Raw genomic sequence first — 17998 nt, 5'->3', positions numbered from 1 at the left:
TGGTGTAATAAATGGCCCAAATGTCTCCTCCCTGATTTCTGCAGGGAAAAGAATCATAATATCTGGGTTCTAATTTTAAAAGTTTTAATATAATTTCTCTGAACAATAAGCATCTGCTCTATAACTTACTTTGTCTGTCCGTATATTTAGCTCCTATGTAAATATCACTGGAATTTTCAGGGAAGCTTAAACGTTATATATTGTAAATAGGTCATAAGATCATTTAAATAATTAAAGATTAAAGTACACATTCTTAAAATTTCTCTGAAAAAAAAGACTTAAAATAACCTTAAAATGATTGTTTCTTGGGGACAGTGATAATTTTTAGGAAATATCTTTTAAACAAGAAAAGGTTTGTCCATATGTAGCGAATCAATGAGAAGAATAAGAATAACACTATTTATTTTTTAAAATTAAAAATTGGGTAAATTGTTCACAAGCCAATGAATAATTTTGTTGTTGTTAAAATCATATTTTAAATTTGCTTTAAAAATATGAAAATACAAACGCAGTTTTGACCAGTTTTCCAAATAAAAGTCGTGCAATTAAAGTTTTCAATTTACTGAAAAGGTTGTCTAAAGAACTGTCATTATTCGTAGAAAATTGTCTGTAATACAATACGATACAGGATTATTTAGTAAGAGCACGTTTTTATCCATCGGATATGAATCGGTTTTAAAGATTTTCTGGAAATATTATTCGAACCCCCAGAAAGTTATGACAAAAGCTTATTTAAAGAATAGAAAGATTAATGAGACTTTCAAAAATTTAACACCAAGGAAAATGAATAAGTAGCAGCCGAAACTAAAGGAAACAAGGACCAACATGTACCTAGGTGGCGCAGCTATAAAGAACTGAAACTTATCATTAATTATTTTAATTAGTTAATAAAACATAATTCAAATAATCGAAGTTAAAATGTGAAATTATCAAAAACTCACGTAATAAAAGTGTATAAGTTTAATGACTTTTAGAAATTGAGGAATGCCTTGGCACAAGAACAGGCAAAATTAATTATAATGGACGTTTAGAACTCCAATCCTATAATAAATATTATGTAGTTATACAATTAAAATGGTTAATATCTACTATTTGTCTTGTTAGACATTAAAATGTTTATAAAACTTTGGATACTAGTATAATTTACAGTCCAGTGTCCCCTCCCTCCCCGATAAAACTAAAATATACTGATTTAATATTTTTAGTACGCCCTATTAAATCTGAATTGGTATAAAAGGCAGAATGTCTGGGTATATCTGACCATTTCATAAATTTCTACCAAACCAATCATTTTGTTATGTAATTTTCATTTTTATATACAGTTAAAATATCTGTACTTCGATTTGGTGATGAATTCTTATAAGCAAAGTTTTTCTACAATTAGAGTCTGTATGATCGTTCGTCCGTACATTTTCCGGTAAATTATGTCTGTTATTGTTGTCCTGTTGATTTCAAACTCTTATTCTCATACTTAGAACCTAAAGCATAAGCTATGATATAGAATGGCTACGCTTCACAATGTATAGACCTTAAAAATTTGTACAGTTATAGCAGGGAGGAAGGGGATATATGACTGTAAATTACACTAGTACCCAAATTTTGATTTTTTGGTTCAAACTACCAATGTCCAAAATTCAAACAATAATTTTAATCTATAGAAAAGGGGTAATTTGAATATCATAGTGTGACATCAAATTATCATCCAGTGTAAATTCCCTGATAGTTAAAAAATCGTGTCATTTAGGAGATATTACTGAACAAAATAATGTAAAATATCTAGTTCTCTAGTATCTACTAAGCTAAACATGCAGAAATATTTGGCTTTTATGCAAAATTAAAGTGTAGGAATGTCAAATATGCCCGAATATTTCTGTACATTTGGATTTTGACTTTAACAAGGCATTTAAAATTATGATTAAATACGTGGATTTTAATCACGATCAAACTTTTTTTCAATTTAATTTTGTTACTTGGAGGTTAAAATTGCTCCCTAAGAGGTTAGGAGACAACACCATGTAGGGTTAAAGCCCGGTAATGTTCAAAGTCTACCCGAACGGGCTAGATATAAGTTTTTCTTCAATTCAAAATAAGGGACATGATTTTTTTATTAGGTGCTCAAGAAAAAGGTTTGTTTGAAAGCACCAAGAATCTGTATGTTCAGCTATATGAGGTATCTTAAGTAACACACAAACAAACCCTTAAACTAACACGATCTTAACTATTATTGTGTTTATTCAAAGGTTGGTTTATTGATTTGTAAAGTACTGGCTTTTTTGTCATTTGTTTACAAAATTACGCCATCTCTGTTTATTTTTTGTGCATTTAATATTGAATCATTGATTATTATAGATGATTGGTCAGGTAGCTATCAATATACTAATCAGCTTTCAAGAATTTTTTTTTCAAGTTGGCATTAGGGATCTTACGGGATAAGACAATGGACAATAAAGTGATGTTCTTTTCCATTTTATGAGTAAGAAAACTATCCCTTCTGTAGCTTAAAATTGCAAAAATGAGAGATTGTGTTTATAAAACTTTGGGTACCAGTATAATTTACAGTACAATGACCAATCCCTCCCGTGTTCTTTTTCAATCGAAGTTCACATTTCAGCTCTTATTGTAATGTTCCATGTATTTCTATTGAAATAGAAATGTAAACTTGGAAATTGATTTTCTGTAAACAATTCTCAATAAATATTAGGGATAGTGCATATAAAGAAAACTATCTTGCCAAAAAAAAAAATTCTCAGCAAAATTAAAGTTTTCTACTTTATAAATTACTAGCGCACTAGCTTTTGCTAGGGGCTGGCATTAAGGGGAATCTGAATTAAGACTTAAATCTGAAAATAAAATAGCCTAAAACACAGGTTGAGTAATTATTGAGATCCTAAGCTTCAGACAAAAAATCTTCCTACTTTATTTAAAAGGATTTTCATGCAATCTATGGTCCAATAGCGTGCAACATTTACTTTTGGGAGAAAAAAAAACAATGTTTATCGTAACGTTAAATTGCCTATAACTACTAAATTAAACAAATTTTCCAAAATTCAATCTAATTTACTTATTTCAGAAAAAATTTTCGATGCCTATTCCAGCATTTCCTGATTTTTTAAAGATGCATTTATCAATATTGCAGCTTGCGGATTTTTCAATCAAAATTTACCTTTTTGTACATGTTTCAAAAATAAAGATGATCGTTATGGCAACCGAAAAAATTAATAATTAAAGTAAATAATAGTTATTTCTCGTATCGTATTATAAACGGCTTTCCGCGGATATAGAATGTACAATTATAAGATTAAAACTAGTTTTTTTAGCCCCGAGGTGCCGGAGGCACCGGCTAAAAAAACTGGTTTTAATCTTATGATTGTACATTTCTATATTCGTAGAAAACTGGATATAATACGATGCTAGACATAGTTTTTTCGTATGGATGAGAACCGGTTCCTATCCACCGGATTCGAATGAATACGAGAAATAAAATTATTTTATATTCTTTATAAAGTTGCTTAGACTATGGATAGGTCATTGGCTGATATCTTTAACTCCAATATGAATGCTATAATGGGTATTTCAAATGTTCTGTCAATGTGTGATCACTTATATGACAAAACTTAAAAAGAAAGAAAAAATACAATTTTTGCCATGCGATCATTATATGGACAAAATAAAAAAAATCACTTTGTTTTTAATACATTATCGTTTAAAATAAGATAATAGTTATTGATCGCATTGTATTACATACAGCTTTCCGCTGATGAAAAAAGTATTATAAGATTTTACCCAGTTTTGTTAACCCCAAAGGTATTAATTTTATGATTTTTATTCTAATATTTGTGGAAAATTGTCGGTAATACGATGCTATACGTAATTTTTCATTATGGCTGAGATCAGGTTCTAATCCAGCAGATATAAATCGGTTTTTAAGCCATACTGAAAAAAACTGATGCGTTTTTTATTTCGAAAGAACATATCTTGCATCCATTAATGTTAAACGTTTTAATGGTAGGGGGTGGTTACATGAAGATACCTACTCGAAGCCAAAAAAGGAATTAACCCCAGAACACTTTTTTCCTTATGAGAAATGGTGAAAAAACTGAAGCTGTCAGATTTTTAACTTAAAAATATGTCAAACATTTTATTTCCTTAGAAATGGGTTGGGCTACGAATATCCCAAATGACATTTTGATTTTAAAAATTTCCCTCACCTTAGTGGGGGGGGGGGGGGAGGGGGAATGATGTAACCTCCAATACAAAAACACTTATACAATTTACCAAGTATATAATAGTATTAAAAAAAAGAAAATAATAATACGATATTTCGTTATTTTTTACAAAAAAAGCAACTTTGTATCAAATACTGTGAATAAAAAATTGTAAATGTTAATATTGATAATCTGAAAGCATAGTATGAGTTCTTCTAAATATTTAAGTACAGTGCAAATAGATAGATAAATAGATAGTAGATCATGCACTGAAAAGATGTAAATTTGATAGATGGATAGATAATAATTGTATAAGTATAGATGTATAACCAAGACATCAATCCGGCCCGAGTGGTGGAAACCTTTTCATCTGCTAGCAAATTGCTTTCTGCTCTTTTGTAGCGACTTGGCTGTGTTTATATTTCTGACGCTACTGACTGATATTCAAAAGACCCAATTGAAAGTCGGCACAGGGTCCCCACCCCAAAGATAGAGTTACATATAGGTTCTGCCCCCCGTCCACATATCATTTTACTTTATAAATAGACTAGCGGCTACGCCCCTAGAAGCCTCTAGGGGCACTTGAGGAGGGGGGAGTCGAATTTGATAACCCAATTTCTTATTTTAGATTTTAAAAGAAAAATTTAAAAAAAAATATATTGGGGGTGGAAATTTTTTTTGGGGTGGGGGTGCTCCCTCCCCCCATCATTTTTAATTTTAGTTAAACAATAAAATTATTTTTTTTGGAGGGGGGGTATTTTTTATTTGGGGGGGGGGGGTTGGGGGTGTCCCAAGCCCCAAGAAAATAGCTATAAACCTTCCCGGGACCTATGAGAATCTACCCTGTTAAGCAGAACCCGATCGGTTCAGCGGTTAGCGAGATCCTTCAATACAGACACACAGATACACAGATACACAGACACACAGATACACAGATACACAGACACACAGACAAACAAACATCCTGTTACTTTAGTATAAGGATAAATTGACGGGTCGAAATATTGATATATGAAAGAATCTGTAGATCAATTATTAAAAGATAGAAAAATATTTATCAAATAGACATAAAATATCTACCTTCACATATGTAATAATGAATAAAATATTTGGATAGAAACTAAGATAGTAAAAAAGATAGAAAATACGTACCTTGACATAATATCGTAGTCATGCATAAGATCCGCCATTTCTTGTGCCAAATTTTCTGCCTGTCCACTCTCAACACTGAAATAGAAATTAATTAAATCTAAGTTAAAAATTTAATGCTTCAAAGACAACACAACCTCATTGGATTTCATGGGTGTGAAAATGACAATAAACTGTGTTTTTGACAGCGGTAAAGGTGTAATAATGACAGAGGATAAAAAAAAATAATGCCAAAACTACAGCCTAAACGAAATTGACAAAATCACACTCCCTTTTTGTCACTATATTTTTTGCTGGTGGTAAAAGTGGTCACAGCTCCTTTTAACCAATATAGAAATGACTATTTTTACATTAATGCTAATAATGTGTAACATACACGATGGATTGATGCTAAATCGAAATATATTTTTTTTTTATTATGTTATGTTTCATTCACAAGTTCCAATATCCTTAGAATCTAAACGTAAAAAACTTTTGCGGCATTTTCGGCCGTAGGTCGCACATAGGTTCCATTTTGCGCACATTCGTACATAGATTACTGTATCTTATTAGATACTGTGACTAAAATACATCAAAATTATAATAAATATAGAAAGACAAGATGTATAATGCTTTAATTTGACCAATAGTAACACAAAGTAGGAACATCAACAATTTTTTAAACAAAAATGAGAGAATATGTTCAATACTGTGGGGATCAATGTAATTTACAGTCAAATGTCCACACCCCACCCCTGTCTTTTTACGTAAATAATATATTTTTGAAGCCTATAAAATGTAATTAAAGCTAAAGATTAAAAAGAATATTATTTATAAGATATCAATCTTTAGTAGTCCCCTATTTTTATAACTTTATACGTAGAATTAGAAGCCTTTAAAATGTAATCAATTATAAAAGTTTTTTTTAAAAAAGAAATCAACTTTTGTTGCTATTGATCTTTTATAGCTATTGATCATTCTGTACAGACAGACAGACAGACAGACAAACAAACATCCTGTTAAATAACAATTAATATTAATAGGAAAAGATTTAAGATATTAATGTTTTTAGAATTGCTTTGCTACAAGAATTGGCGGATAATTCTTTCACATATGAACAAATATAACGTACAAACCCTAATAACAGAAAAGCTTCTCTTCAACATTAAATGTAGACTTTACCTATTATAAAGAGGCAGAGAGGAGGGTGTCATAGACCTGGTCAAGGATGACCGCTTACCGGTCACAGAGCCGCCAGCGGTCAAGCGGGCAAGTGTTCCCTGCGCTGGACCTAAATCAACAAAATAAATAAGTTATTAAAGTTATTCAAATAAATTGTAACTAGTAGTTTCCCTTAGCATCTAAGGGTGCTGTATTCGAAGTAGGAGTAGCCAGTGACAGAAAAATAACCATAAACCGACTCATACTTATCATTTAGAAATAAGATAGCACAAAACCATCCCAAGATATGTGAAACTTCCATGAACTCCTAAGGAGACAAAAACCTTTATATAACATGTTTTAGGGTAGCTATTATAGACTTTGACAATTATTTAAGATTCACACGAAAAACTTATACTAACCATATAACGCTGTTCTGATAATGATATACAGAATTATCTTCTGTTAAGATGATAACTATTGCAATAAAGCTTAACAGCGACAACTCACAATAATAAAATGTCAACTACTGAAGAATCTGGCAGGAATCTTAAGGGATAAGACAATGACCGAAAAATTGATGTGCATCCCCATTGATGATACACTAAATTACCCCTTCTGTAGATAAAAATTATTGGTTTAAACGTTTGGATACTCGATTTAATGAACCAGCAAGTCAAGATTTATACACAAAGAGATCAACTTACCGTCGACAACCTCGATTTCCGAAAAAGCAGCCGCCCATTTGAAATTCATTCGTTCTTGGGAGGAAGGGCTGAAGTCGACATCACTGCTGCGACCACTTACAGACACACAGACCACCTTAATAGATTGGTGGATTGATAAATAGATAGATTGGAGGTTTAATTAAAATTTTTAGTTAGGTTAGAAGAATAGTTAGAAGAAGTCGACAAAAATAGATAATTGAATACCTAGATAGATGGATAGGTAGATAGATATATGGGTAGAGAGATTGATTGATACATTGGTTGATGGATGGATGGATAGATATAAGGCTAGAGAGATGAACAGATAGATAGATGGATGAATGGACGGATTGGTAGATAGATGGATGGATAGACAGATATGAGGCTAGATAGTTGGATAATTGGATAGATGGGTTGATAGTTCGATGAATTGATAGATAGAAGGATATGTAGATTGATTGATTCATTGATAGATGGATTATTACATATATAGATAGATGAATGGATAGGTGGCGCAATAGCTAGATGGATGGATAGATAGATGAATAGAAAGTTATATAAATTGATTAATAGGTAAATAGAAAAATAAGTTAAAGTCTTACCGAGTCATTTAACAAAATTAATTTTCTCTGCTTCGCTCTAGAAATTTGTCCTTGTTGGTTAAACTCTAACAACCGAACCTTAAAAATATAAATTTAATTATTAAGCAAAGATAATTATGTCCTTGAATAGCACAGCAATAGCAAGATAAAATAATCATATGAAACCAGAAAACTATTGACGACATTTCAGATGGACCAATTGAATTACGTGGGTAACTACCATAGTTAGTAGCTACGAGAATAAAAATTAGATAAAAGCATTAAATGTACTTTATCTTTAAATAGTGAATTAAATTAAAGCATTTGAAATATGAATTACTTTGCAAGGCTTCTATTAGGAAATTTAAATTTAATTACTTAAATTCAGAAAGTGATAATAAAAAATGAATATTTCTACATAGACAAATATATAGACAAACATCCTATTAATACATGTGATGATTACAAACCTCGTCTGATCTAATAAGTATTCTGTCTGTGTTGGCCTTATTCATCTTGTTACCAGTGATGCGATTGTTCTCCTTGAATGCCGCGCTCTGCTCAGAAATCCTGAAAAACGCGCGAAATTAATCATAATCAAAAATAATTTTTGTAGGCCTTATGAGGAGTTTTCAATTATTTTGAATTTTGGTTTTAAAATGAATATATTTAGTGTCACAAAACGAAAACATATAAAGCTTTTGTGACCTATATTACTTTGAATGATTTTAAAGCTTAAAAATCTCAATTCATACTTTCCATGAAATTTTAGTTCTACATGTTGACTTACTAACCCCATCAAATATAATTCACGGTTAAGTAATATATAGTCAATGTTTATTTGTGAAAATTGAAGTTTTAAAAGTTTAGGACATTTTAAAAATCCCATCTACAAAAAAACACCTTAAATCTATGATACAAATGCTATTCGTATTTTTTGCTAGGTATGATTTATAGCCCCACAGAATTTATTGTTCTTACTTTGTTTTAACTAAAATATATCCCTATCCAAAATTCATGCATGAACAAATTCAAAGAAAAAAAGGGTAAAGAGAAAATCCACCGTTTCCGTTTGAAACCTTAAGATAAAAAGTTTAATAATATTATGCAAAAAATCTAAAATAAAATTACTGAAAATTCAATATTTGATGTCATATTTTAGGTTATTTACGTCAGGTCTGTTCTATATCCTTTTTAAAATGAGAAAAAAAGCCTCATAGTTAAAAACATCATTTTTTTCTATAATTATCATTATGAGCCAATATATATATAGCTGTCACGGATCTGACCCAGTAGCAGTGGGAATCTTAAAGTTTGAACCAACCAATCAATATTTAATAAAACTTTTTTTTAACAAATGAATGAGAGAACAGATTAAAAAAAACTCTCCCTGATTTTAAGCAGCTCTTGATAAAAATCATTTCTAAAGACCAGACAGACAAACAAAGTAAATTATACTATAGCTGTGCTACTGCCAAAGTCAACAGGGCTAATTTTCACTTAATCATTCTGATATTTTATGGACTTTTAGGCTCAAAGTCTTTTGCGACTTATTTTAAATTGTACCATACAGAATTTACCAAAATTAACACTTTGAAGAACACATTTTTAGAAGCAAAGATACTTTATATTTCATTTTGCTTTGGTAAAAATGTGATTATCTTGGCTGTTATTTAAGATAGACTGCTGATTTTTTAGTGAAGTTAACCATTAACAAAGATAATCCAGCATTTATGGTTACATTCTTGTTACATTTATGTATTACAAACCGACCGACAGGCAAACATAGAGACTCGTATGTCTTTCTTTTCAGGGAAGTTTTATATTAAACATGGTAAAATTTTGTTTGTTTTTGATGCACAGTGTTTTTATTCGTGCAATACAAATAAGTCAAGTATACGTGTGACGTCCTTTATTTTACTCTCCTTGAAATGGCTCTTCACTACTTCAAATATTGCCACGGACGCGGGATTAAGGATTCAAACAACAAAACACTTTATATATCATTGTAGTATTGTAGAAACCTATCCGCTGGTTTAGTACCGGTTCTAAATCATACTGAAAAATCATGTATCGATTTATAGAATTTTATTCGAATAAAAAGATAAAACTGGAATTAATCTTTTATTTTATATCCACTGAAAGTTGTCCTATCCATAATACGATGCGATAAATTACTGTTATACTTTTATTTAAATACATAATAATAGTTGAAATAAGAAGATTTTATAAATTACTGTTATACTTTTATTTAAATTCATAATAATAATTGAAATAAGTAGATTTTATTGATAAATAGTAGAAAGCGCCGTGGATAAAAATTAAAAAGCTTCCAATAGTATATTATCCCTTGACCGTGGCTCAGCCACAATGACCAAAATTGTCATGGTCACCCTTAAAAAAGGTCCAGCCAATTGTGCAAATATAAAAATTGTGTACTTTTTTTTTCTTTGGTGTCCAAGGTGCTCTATAACATTATTTGTTGGTTGGTCCGTCGATAAGGAATTCTCCCAAATGTCAACTGTCATCACCTTTGTCTAACAGAGCTGTTTTATAAGTCTTAAAAAATTACTACCCAAATTTTCTCTTTTTGTCGTTATAAAGCAGCAGTAGTTACTAATTTAAATGTTATGGTTTAGATAGATTTATAACTGTTGATTTATTGACTGTTCTGTTTTTTAAGTTCTGAAAAGTGTGCAAGGAAAGATAAAATTATCTGCGATTGACTTATCCCTCCGTTTCACGACTGATCACAGATACTTTAAGTGTCAACAATTTATTTTTTTTCTTACGGACGAACAAACAAACAAACTACAATTATAAAGCATCTCCGCAAGCAACAAAACGAAGCAAAAACCTAGTTTACTTAATTTTTCACTAACAGATTTTCAAGGCTCAAACTGTACAATGGTCTAAAACATGATATTTTGTGTGTTTTTATTAACTATTGTAATTATATTTTTTGAAAAAAAAAGTTAATGAATATTGACCCCACTTTCACCTCCCAATATTAATATTCAACTAATTTTTCAAAATCTAAATACATGGTATGTAATGGGAGGTAGGTATCCCCAACAAGTATTTTTTCTCAAGGGGGGGGGGAGCTTCTACCAATGAAAAAGGGGTGAGGTTTTCTTCTCCCTGTATATTTTTTTTTATTTAAAATAAAGATTACTTGGCAAGTTTTGGTCCATAGTGAGTTAAATAATGAATGGCGAAGTGATGTGATGTATGTATTTCTTTTTCTGGAGCGAAACTACTAAATAATTTGAGTTTGTAGTGCGTCTCTCTTAGGACTTTTCTTATAATTTATCAGTCACTTACATATACTTAGAAAGAAAATAAATATATTGCCTACAACTTAAAAGATACCAAATTTTATTAAGGCAAAATTTATTGTTTTTAATGTTATTTTTATGATTATTAATTACTATAATTATAAGCACCAAAGAAAGCGGGAGAGGACAATAGGCTGTTTATTACACTGGCCCCTGAAGTTTTAAATTTAGTTCTCTTATTCGTGGACTTTGTGGACTTTTATTGAATTTTGATTGATTGCCCAACTGTTTTAACTAACTGTTATCAACAGAAGGACAAATTTTCTGTATCATCATTGGGAATGTACATCAATTTATCTGTTATTATCTTATCCCTTTAGATCCCTGGGCTGAACATCTTGTTAACATAATTGTCCTTGTTTTTAATCTTTCTATATTTTTGTCTAATTTAAGATAAAAATATGTATAACAACATATCTATGCTGCATATCTTATCTAATTCAATGCTAAAATTCGAAATTTTTGGTAGCAAAGCTAATCTATACTAATATGTGCTTTTCCTTGTCCGTATGTCTGGTAAAATAATGAAAGTATTAGCTTAAGTCTAGAATGTGTTCATCAAAGCAGGCATATTTAAAAAAAGAAGATTTTGGACAAATTAAAAGAAAAAACCTCCATCTCCTACTCATTAATTCTTAAATGAAAGGGTAAATAATCAACGTCTTTAGTTATGACGGGGTTTTGAACCAATCACTGCCCCTATCACGGGTAGACGCCTTATATTTTTTTTTAAAAGCAAGCTGTTCATATAGACATTTGGCAGCGAAGGTATTTATAACATTGTTCGAAAACGATAACTTTTTAATTATTTAAAATTTTTACAAAGAATGATAAAAGGCTCGGCCATACAAAATGGTATTATTAAGATTTATATATATTTTACGGTTTATAAACCGGTTTGTATCCAGTGGAAATGAATCGAGATATGAAATAAGTTACAGAGTTGCTACACTGCAATTTTAAAATGAATGCGCGTGCAATGAAAGGAATGCTTATAAGCAACTTTTTAAATGACCGATATTTGGAACTAAGAAAACGTAGCTAGTCAATATAAAAATGATTATTTCATTAATGGGGACATTGCACCCGTAGAAAAATTGATGATTTAGTCATTCGTTTAATACAAACAAAACATTAGCATTTTGTAGGTACAAAAGTTAAGAGCCAAAATATTAAAAGGCAAATTGTACAAAGCCTTAAAGTTAACTATGAATCATTTATTTTTTAAGATACTGCAAACTATAATGACTTTTGATTTCTTATAATGGCTGCGCCCCCAACGTGACTGAAGTTGATTAGTTTAAATTACAGCACTATCCGCGTCATAACTAAAGACTTTAAAAAAGATTATTAATGCTAAATTAGACGCGTGATATATGAAATAAGAATAGACCTTAAACATATCATGTAATCAAATTAAGACACTCTATTTTATTTATATTAAAAACGTCATAAAAAAAAGACAAATATTTCAGTTTTCCAGCCATAAGCGGTTTTGAGGGTGCTTGCCTTAATAAATACTGAAGCATAAATCATACAATATTTGTTAGTTATATCTAAAAATATCTCCCGTTAATTATATAAATTTTGTCTTTTCAATTAGATTTAGGAGAGGGACCATAAAATTAAACTACAATTACTTCTCAAAAGTTTACATACTACAAAACACAAAACATCACATATAAGAATTAATTTACTATTCATTGTCCTATCCCTTCACCCCCAATATTTACTTGTAGCCTTTATTTTAGAGTCATTATTGCCGCGAAATCAGAATTTTTGAATTTTAATAAACATCCATGTTTTAGGATATGGCGCCTGTAAAAAACATTTTTTCCTTTTTTGCCTCTTATACTAGGAAAAAACCTCTCCTCTGCAAAAATAGTCTAAAACCTAAAAATCACCTTTCATACGGCCCGTCGCAAGGTTGCGTTGTTCCCAATCCTCATCCTAAACTAACCTGACCTAATAATTATTTTGTTATAGAAGAGGAGGGGGGGGGGGGGGAGGGGAGAGGGGATGGGAATTCTTTAATTACCATAACACATGTATGCTTATAACAACTTTTTTTTTCTTCAAAACTTTCAACTAACACACTTGAAAATGCAAATACAATGACACTTAAGGTTGACCAGGGATGAACGGATAGGTCAATGAAAGAATAGTCATTTATCGCATCGTATTATAGACAGTTTTCCGCGGATATTAAAGTTAAAAACCAGTTTTGTTAGCTCAAGTGACGCCAAAGGCTCGGGTAATAAAACTGGTAATAAATTTATCATTTTTATTTTTTGTTTTGTTGAAAATTGTCTGTATTAAGATGCTATTCATGATTTTTCTGTAAAGCTGAGAACCGGTTCTAATCCAGCGGATATTAATCGGTTTCGAAGCCATACTGGAAAAACTTTTTTTCTCCAAATCCGAAATGAACAATATTATAATTATAAGTATTATCAAAAATATAAAAAACAAATATAAAAAATTCTAATTTTAAGTTTTTATTCAAGTGAGGGGGTAGAAATAATTTTCACTCCACCATACTTAATCCCTGAGTTTCAAAGTAAATTTTGACTTTTGACATGAGGGACAAGTGTTTAGAAAAACAAATATTAGATGATAGACATAGATTCATTTATAAATAAAAGAAAATATTTTTAACTTAGATTTTATACATCTGTTTATATAAGAAACAAGGGTAAGTTTATTTATAAGAAGGGGAACTATGGCAAGCTAAGAACAATTTTAAAAACCGAGCAGTATTTGATTTATTTTATTAAATTCAAAATTTCAAAATTCTGTTCATTTTTACATTTGATCTTGATGTTTAGCATTTTTGTGTTTTAGACTTAAAAATCCACCAAAAAATGCGGAAGTAAGAGTTCTTTTACTTAACATTAGTTGAAAGTAAATTATAATGATAGAGCAGCTACGTTACCAAAAATATTAGCAAATTTATCCAAAATTTTACAAATTTGTTAATTAAGAGCAAAAATTTAATTAATAAATTGTAAAATTCATTACATAATGACTAAATTAAATCATTTCTAAAAAAATTTCCAATTTTATCATTATATACCTAATGTTTTAATAAAATGCAGGAATAAGGTATAACCAACAAGGAAATTAAATCGAAAATTGATTTGGGGGGCAAAATAACGCAACCTTTATTAAATTGCCTTTTTCAGCTGTCGTTGGGGGGCAAATTTTGTATTTCACCATCGAGAAATCAAGAGGAATCGCGGCATTTACTAAATGTTGTGCTTTATTTGTAAACAAAAAATCCACTATTAACTATGAAGTTATCCCAATCTTTTGGTCAGTGGGAGAGTAATTAGAGGTTTAATTTTTCAAAGGGCTTTGATTGCCATGCTGTCGTAAATAAAATCCGCTTAAAATTAAACAGAAAACATTGGTTTTAGGAAAAAAGTTAAAGATTTTTATAATTCCCTTTTTTTCATTAAGACACACCTTTAAAAATAAAAAATAAATCTAGTTATAATATGAATAGACATAGTAGATCTAGATGGACAATCTGGCCTTTTAATCCGCCAAACTTAAAACCTTTTTGTTTATATATACAAATATATTATTCGTTCCATTAATACAAACAAGGAAAAAATTATGTCATATGCCCCATATTATACGAGGGAATACATTTTTTACATGATATATAAATCCAAGTTAAGCTTTATCCAAATGAATGTTAATATTTACACAAAATGAAATTTTAAAAAATAACTGTCCTTTTGTATCAAAATCTGTACACTTTCTAATCATTAATATGGCCTGATTGTCCTTTATCTTTTTTCCTATGATCTTATTTAGAGATTATGCATCTAGAACATATCCAATATAACAATTCAACCAATAATAACTTAACACATCATAATTCATAATATTAATGGATATAGTATATGTGGATATATTAACAGGAGAAAATTGTCGTCAATTTTGGTTGTTTTTTTTTTAGAGTAGATTGGATTTATTTATGTATGTACATGCATAAAAAGAACAACAATGATAAATGAATTGAATTAATATTATCTACGTTTATATATACAGTCAAATTTTTATTGATATGGTTATTTTATATGAAAATTTCATGGTATGGTACTCCTTTATTGGTAAGTTTCTTCATTCAGTAGGAGGGAAGGGGATGAGATATAGGATGTGGATGTGGATAGAAATACATCAATAACCATAGTGTGAATGTTTTGGTACTAACAATTTTATCATCCAAAAATCAGGTTTTCAGCAAGTATGGTGAAATAGGGTTAAATAATTAATTCGCTTGTTGGTTATAGCTAGCTGAATAAAATGAGCTTCAAATTTCCAATTTTTTTCAGAATTTGTTTATTTAACTTCAATAGATATTTATCGCATCGTATTGTAAACAGGTTTCCTCGGACATTAAAATGAAAAACTGGTATTAGTTTTATGATTTTTATTTAAATATTCGTGGAAAATTGTAAGAAATGCTATTCTTTTCAGTCAGGGGCTGCTATTCAGCCAATTAAATATTTTCCCTGCTTTTCAATAAGTCTGAGAACCGGTCCTAATCCACCAAACATTACTCGGCGGTTCCGAAGCCATACTCAAAAAATCTTAAAGTTTGAAGTAATAACTTCTAAAATTATTGAGTGTCCACCAAAAAACAAGTAAAATTACCTTTTTCGTTCATTGAGCATTCCTGTGAGGTATTCTAGCGTTGTCAATGCTTCTTGGATAGGAACTCTGAATAGATAAACAGATTATAGATATATAAATGTAAAAGTAACAGGATGTATGTGAGTCTGCCTGTCTGTTTGTACTGAAGGATCTCGCCAACCGCTGTACAATGTACCTTCACATAGGTCCTGGAATATATAGTAGGAGGGTATCACCATTCTCGCATGAGATATCGCCCTAAGAAAAAACTCCCCCAAAAAATTATTTTTAATCCTTAAAATACTTAAATGTCCCTAGAGGCCTTTAGGTGTGTAGCCACTGCACTGGTTTAAATCGGAGAGAGAAGAAACAATAGGCTGTTTATTACATGTGTTCCAAAAGTTTTAAAATAATATTTTCTTATTCGTTGGCTTAACAACTTTGGGGACTTTTTTGATTGGTTGGTTAATTTAGTTAAGTGTTCAAACGTTTCAACCACAAATTTAATCTACAGAGAGGTGATTTTGTGGATCATCATTGTTTAAATAGCTTTATTATATATACCCTTACCTCCCCCTATCCAACAAATGGTATAAAACCATTCTTTTGGGCTCTTTGGTTGATGAGTAATAAGATAGACAGTCAATACACCTAGAGACAAACAGACAAAAAATAATTAGCCTATTAAATTAAACCTCTGTTTATTAAATTGTACTAAGAAAATTATGTTGAGTCTTAAAGATTAAGAACAACTAATTCTTTACATTTTAAAAGGATTTTAGGATAAGTATTTACTTAAAAATGAAAATTAAAATTATTATGCTTATTATAGGATACATGGATTTGTTAATGGAAAATAAAATAATACACCTAATGCACGTATATACAAAGAGATATTTTGAGGGAAGATTCAATTACTGTATTTTATCTTTTCAATCAACTATTTTATCTCATTATATTAAGTAAGTTTTTAGTCTGTAGCTTTAATAATTTTAATAACTACATACTGAACCGACTGAGTTCTCCATTTTAAGGAAGCTTCACATTGGTCTTTGGATGGGTTTAAGTTATCTTTTATATACATAAGTTTTATTTTCTGCCCTTCCCATCACTTCGAATACAGAGCCCCTAGTCTAGTATATAGTAACAATATTTTACTAAGGATATTGTAATGATTCTGTTAGCTTGCTCGGATGAACGGACTCAGGCAATGTAATGACATGGTTTATGTTGGCTATAAGGCATACAATATAGGTAAACAAGGCTGACATGTTATCGACATGACAAATAACGTCATAGACTATAATATATTGTATCTGTATATATTAACGACTTTACATTATTCCATAACACCATGACTAAAGTATTATGTTGATTTAATATTAACAAAACAAGGATGACAACATCCATAAAAGCGAAGCTCTGAAACGATATGACAGACGAACATTAACTTTTGTTGAGTGTCAGAACTGAATATACAAAATATGAAAATAAAAGGTTTGACAAAATTATACGTAAATTTGTTGCAAAACTTCTTAAATATAGAATTCTGTTTAAAGACATACTGACATTTTTAATACTTGATTATAGAGATGCTTCGCTCATAATATTGTACCTTATTGTAATAGGAATTAGTAATCAAAAAATCAGATCGATCGGATGATTTTATCACATAAAAAATTGTTATTAAAAAAGTACAAAAAACAACATGTTTAAAATGGACGTACGGACATTCTGGTAACGATTATAGAGTTGCTACGCTTTTTAAGTCGTACCTAACTACTACAGGAATCACCATGCAAAGTTTGAAATCGATAGGACAATTCTAACATGCCTAAATTAACGAATAAAAGCTAACTATCTCGGACGTATGGACGGACGTACGGACCGACCCTAATTATAGAAAAGCTTCGCTTTTAAAAATTAAGAAAGGGGATATAATAATAAAGTTATTACTAGGGTTACAGGGATAAGACTATGGTCAATAAAATAAACTTTACCCCTAAGATTCAATCCTAAGATAGATTGTGATAGAAGAAAGGGTTGAAGATTAATTTTACTGACATTGCCCCCCTCTCCCTTGTTCCCTGTATTATCACGTACGGAAATCCTTTTCTTTATTGCTTCAAGATCAGCTGAAATAAATTTCCTATTCGAGCCCTAGTTTCCTAAAGTGTACAGCAGATAACCCAATTATTGCAGAACCTATTTTCAGCGACTCCGGTCAAATG

At 30.3% G+C, this 17998-nt stretch overlaps 1 protein-coding gene across 3 annotated transcripts in view; it reads right to left on the bottom strand.

Annotated features, from left to right (window-relative positions):
- LOC145329029 (rho guanine nucleotide exchange factor 10-like) overlaps positions 1 to 17998 on the bottom strand; it is a 72642-nt gene that overhangs the window by 33826 nt on the left and 20818 nt on the right. For all 3 annotated transcript variants that reach the window (XM_080173032.1, XM_080173033.1, XM_080173035.1), the window contains 6 exons: positions 15789 to 15854; positions 8253 to 8352; positions 7804 to 7881; positions 7202 to 7316; positions 6516 to 6624; positions 5358 to 5432 (listed from right to left, as the gene is read on the bottom strand). In XM_080173032.1, coding sequence (XP_080029158.1) covers positions 5358 to 5432; positions 6516 to 6624; positions 7202 to 7316; positions 7804 to 7881; positions 8253 to 8352; positions 15789 to 15854 — 543 coding nt within the window. The remainder of the gene's footprint in view (positions 1 to 5357; positions 5433 to 6515; positions 6625 to 7201; positions 7317 to 7803; positions 7882 to 8252; positions 8353 to 15788; positions 15855 to 17998) is intronic.

The sequence above is a fragment of the Acartia tonsa genome, chromosome 9, assembly GCF_053477335.1.
Source record: "Acartia tonsa isolate MP-2025a chromosome 9, ASM5347733v1, whole genome shotgun sequence".
NCBI classification, from domain to species: Eukaryota; Metazoa; Arthropoda; class Copepoda; order Calanoida; family Acartiidae; genus Acartia; species Acartia tonsa.
Note: the sequence above shows the minus strand (reverse complement) of the source record. Positions and strands in the feature narration are given on the sequence as shown.